The sequence below is a fragment of the Manacus vitellinus genome, unplaced genomic scaffold (assembly GCF_001715985.3).
Source record: "Manacus vitellinus isolate BGI_N305 unplaced genomic scaffold, ASM171598v3 scaffold_2_pilon, whole genome shotgun sequence".
NCBI classification, from domain to species: Eukaryota; Metazoa; Chordata; class Aves; order Passeriformes; family Pipridae; genus Manacus; species Manacus vitellinus.
In genome coordinates, this window is record NW_021940208.1 from 24075425 (window position 1) to 24080202 (window position 4778).

At 44.3% G+C, this 4778-nt stretch overlaps 1 protein-coding gene across 1 annotated transcript; it reads left to right on the forward strand.

Moving 5' to 3' along the window:
* The first annotated feature begins 229 nt into the window (after positions 1 to 229).
* PCDH20 (protocadherin 20) lies at positions 230 to 3651 on the forward strand. Its single transcript, XM_008934605.4, has 2 exons — positions 230 to 463; positions 520 to 3651. Exons 1-2 carry the CDS (start codon positions 230 to 232, stop codon positions 3211 to 3213), a joined length of 2928 nt encoding a protein of 975 aa, XP_008932853.4. The 3' UTR covers positions 3214 to 3651.
* Positions 3652 to 4778: the final 1127 nt, after the last annotated feature.

The following is a 4778-nucleotide window of genomic DNA, read 5'->3' on the forward strand; positions in this document are numbered from 1 at the left end:
CCGCGGGCTGCGAGGTGCCTCCGCTGCATCGCGGGCCCCTGGGCATGCGGAAAAACAGGTTTCGGGACGAGGCATGGGGTAGGGGGAGCAAGGGACGCGTGTCACATTCCTGCTGTGGTAGGGGAAGAGAACGAGCAACTGTTTGGGGGTGCGCAGTGGGTTGCCCTCGTTTGGGATGCGCTTGTGGTGGGGAGGGGAGGTGCTGCTTGGGGCGGAGGGAAGACGGAAGATGGCACGTCGGGGCGCAAGTGCTGCTGGGGGGCGGGGGGAGTCACGGTGCCTCCGGGCCATTCTAGCAGTGCGTATTTGCTGTGGGGAATGCAGCTGGTGTTGCCCGGAGGGTACAGATGGTGATGCCCTGGAAGTAGCTGCTGTACTGGAAGGAGAAGATGGTGGGGAGAGGGAGGATGACTTCATGTTGCAGATGCAGCACTCTCTGCTCGAAGTGGCAGTGGGGGAGGCAGTGGGCAGGGGGTGGTGCCACCCCTTCCTCACACACGTGTGCCTCTCTCTTCTCAGCACTTGCTCCTCTTCCTGCTCTTCGTTGGGCCTTTCAACTGCTTTGCCAGTTACAGCCGTGCAACCGAGCTCTTCTACAGCCTCAATGAGGGGCTGCCTGCTGGGGTGCTGATCGGCAGCCTGGCCCGTGACCTGCAGCTCCCAACGGCTGGTGGGCAGCACCCTGTGGCCCCACGGCCCCCACTCTCCTTCACTCTGGCCTCCCATGGCTTGGGGGGACAGTATGTGCAGCTGGACAACCGCTCCGGGGAGCTGCACACCTCGGCCGTGGAAATCGACAGGGAAGCTCTATGCGTGGAAAGCAGTGGGGCCACCATCTTCGGATCATCTGCTGTCTCCTCTTCCTCCCCTTCATCCGAGCCATGCCTGCTGCTGCTGGATGTACTGGTACTGCCACAGGAGTACTTTCGCCTGGTGAAGGTAAAAATTGCTATTCGTGATGTCAACGACAATGCTCCCCGCTTCCCTGTGCCCCACATCCATCTCTTGGTGCCCGAGAATGCACCTGTGAACACCCGCCTGGCTATTGAGCACCCAGCCCTTGACCCTGACATGGGCACTAACGGTGTCCAGACTTACCGCCTGCGAGATAACTACGGTGTCTTCACCCTGGATGTGGAGGAGAATGAGAGTGGGGAGAGGACTCCCTACCTGATTGTTATGGGGGCACTGGACAGGGAAACACAGGAGGAGTATGTCACAGTCATCATTGCTGAGGATGGGGGCACGCCTCCGCTCGTGGGGAGTGCCACCCTCACTATTGGCATCAGCGACATCAATGACAACTGCCCGCAGTTCAATGACTCGCAGCTCAACATCACCCTTTATGGGAATTCCAGCCTAGGGACACATGTGGCTACTGTCCACGCAGTAGACATGGACCTTGGATCCAATGCCCAGGTCACCTATTCCTACAGCCAGAAGGTCCACCAGCCATCCAGAGACTTGTTCCATCTGAATGAAAGCACAGGAGCCATCACACTCTCCACTAAAGTTGATGGGGACACTCCAAAGCTACACAGGCTGATCATACTGGGCAACGGCCCTGGATGTATCCCTGCCGTGATCACAGTTGTAGTGACCATCATCAAAGTCATGATGAGGCCACCTGAAGTTGTCCCTCGTTTCATAGCTAATGAAGTGGAAGGGGTGGTTTACTTAAAGGAACTGGAGCCTATCAACACACCTATAGCATTTTTTACTATCAAAGACCCCGATGAAAAATATAAAGTCAGTTGCTATTTGGATGGTGATGGACCTTTCAGACTTTCACCATACAAACCATACAGCAATGAATATCTGTTGGAGACCATAAAGCCTCTGGACTTTGAGACACAGCAACTGTATGAAATTTCTGTAGTTGCATGGAACTCAGAAGGATTTCGTGTCAACAAAGTAATCAAAGTACAGGTCCTGGATGACAATGACAACTCACCAGTTTTCTCTGAACAGCTGATAGAATTGTCCATTGAGGAGAACAATGTTCCTAATGCTTTTTTGACCAAACTGCATGCTACTGATGCTGACAGTGGAGAAAGAGGGCAAGTGTCCTATTTCTTAGGTCCTGATGCCCCTTCCTATTTTGCTTTAGATAAAACCACAGGAGTTCTTACAGTTTCCACCCAGCTGGACAGAGAAGAAAAAGAAAAATACAGATATACTGTCAAAGCAGTAGATTCTGGCTTCCCTCCAAGAGAATCAATAGCAACGGTTGCCATCACTGTATTGGATAAAAATGATAACAGTCCAAGATTTATAAATAAGGATTTCAGCTTTTTCGTGCCAGAAAACTTTCCAGGTTTTGGTGAAATTGGAGTTATAAGTGTCACAGATGCTGATGCAGGACAAAATGGATGGGTTGCCCTTTCGGTTCTGAATGGAAGTGATATTTTTGTCATAGATACTGGAAAAGGAGTTTTGAGAGCTAAAGTCTCTCTGGACAGGGAGCAACAAAGCTCCTACGTTCTGTGGATTGAAGCAGTCGATGGTGGTGATCCTGCCCTGTCTTCCACAGCAAAAATAACTATCCTTCTTCTGGACATTAATGATAACCCCCCTTTGGTCTTGTTCCCTCAGTCTAATATGTCTTACTTGTTGGTCCTTCCTTCTACCCTTCCTGGCTCTCCCATTACTGAGGTCTATGCTGTCGATAAGGACACTGGCATGAATGCAGTCATAGCTTATAGTATCATAGGGAGAAGAGGTCCTCGACCTGAGTCATTTAGGATCGACCCCAAAACTGGTAATATCACCTTGGAAGAGTCACTGATGCAAAATGACTATGGCCTCTATCGGCTGCTTGTAAAAGTTAGTGATCACGGCTATCCAGAACCTCTCCATTCCACTGTCATGGTGAACCTTTTTGTCAATGATACGGTTAGCAATGAGAGCTACATTGAAAGTTTGTTAAGAAAGGAGCCTGATATCAGTATAGAAGAAAAGCAGCCACAAATATCCGTAGAGCCTACACATAAAAAAATGGAGTCAGCATCCTGCATGCCTACCTTGGTAGCTCTTTCAATAATAAGCTTGGGTTCAATTGCTTTAGTAACAGGGATGGGCATTTACATTTGTTTAAGAAAAGGGAAAAGGCATCACAGAGCAGATGAAAACTTGGAAGTACAAATCCCATTAAATGGAAGAATTAACCTGCACATGTTGGAGAAGAAACCAGTGGAGATTTCTAACATTTGATGTTTCTTTGTGTATAAATCAACCATCTGAAAAACCCTGGACAACACTGAAACACCTAGCCATGATTTGTATTGACAGAGGTTGTAATGAAGGACTGGTAATTTATAACTTAATAATATTATAATTGTAAATAGCTGTTTACAGTTTTTTAAATTCAAATTCAGTGTACAGCTTTTTTATGAATTGTTAGTAACTAACAGCTAGCACCCTGACTGTAAAGACATGGACATCATTTCCAGCTTTCATAAATCAATAAGATCGCTGAACATAAAAAAGGGGAAGGTAAGATGATTGTTTAAACTCAAGATTTAAAAGTCTTTTTAACCACGAGAGGGCATCAGATGCTCCTGAGCAGGGAACTGTTCGAGGTACTGTCCATGAGATAAACAGAGTATATTTTAAATATATTGATTTTAATATAAAATGCCTATTGGCATACAGACATTTAACTACTACAAAAATAATGTCTGTCCCAATGTATGTATAATTAAAAGAATAAAGATGTTAAAATGCACTAGTAATAAAAACCAGAATGTTTATTACCTCACAAGTAAAGCTTATACAGTAGGATAGAAGAGGCATTAACAAGAAGTGCAATTCCTATTGAGCAAGAATGCGAGATATTGTAATGAGAATCTGAACTGCTGTGACATATCATCTTTCATTTTTCTCCAGATTTCACCCTCATTATCAATTGCTGCAGCAATCTGCTGGTCATTTTTATGGAAAAGTTATATTTAATATTTCCTACAGCAAATAATGACAGAGCCCCATGCTCATCCTCATAAACATGCCAGATGCAAGGAAGCAAGGGAATGGCTAAATCTTTAGTTATCACAAGAGTGGTGATATTTTTTGTACTTTGAGCAATCTGTCAGTAGTACTCCATCAGTTTGGTTGTGTAATAGATTTTTTTCATGTGTTGCTTTGGAATCTGATCTGCCAGATGGAAACAAAAATCACTTCGTATTCTAAGGAATTGTAGGACTTTGTTTATTCTGACTGTTGCTCCTTTCTGGTATTTCATGTGAAAGATCTTGTTTCTGACTTTTGGCGACCATTCCTGGCTCCTTTTCATTGGCTTTGATTTTGGATTAGATCCAAAATCTAACTTGTAAGACTGGTGGCATATTTCCTTAATGATTTATTCTTTGCTGTATCTTCTGCAACAAAGCAGCAATTTTAACAGTGATGTGTTACTTTCACTTCATTTTAAGAGCTGAGAACTATCTTTTGTATGATGATTGCATCAAATTTCTCAGTGTGAACAAGATAAATTAGTGTTATGCTTAAAACTGATTATTTTGATTTCTGGCATCATATGTCTGTAATGTACCAAGAGTGTTTATATGTCTGCAAATTAAAGCTATATATTTTCATAATAACTTATTCTCTGTTTCCTAGAATTTTAATTATAAAAAAATGTTATTTCAGTTGTAAGAAATGCATATTTCACAAATGCCCTAGGTACTGGCTTTCTTGTCTGACATGTCATAATAATTCCCCAAATTAGTATACTTCAAAGTTATTAATAACAGTTTGTGCTGTACTTTTTGAAATTATCA

Coding starts and splice junctions, on each gene's coding strand:
- PCDH20 (XM_008934605.4), top strand. CDS start 230: ATGGCACGTCGGGGCGCAAGTGCTGCTGGGGGGCGGGGGGAGTCACGG. Junction 464..519: donor AAGTGGCAGTGGGGGAGGCA/GTGGGCAGGGGG, acceptor CTCTCTTCTCAG/CACTTGCTCCTCTTCCTGCT.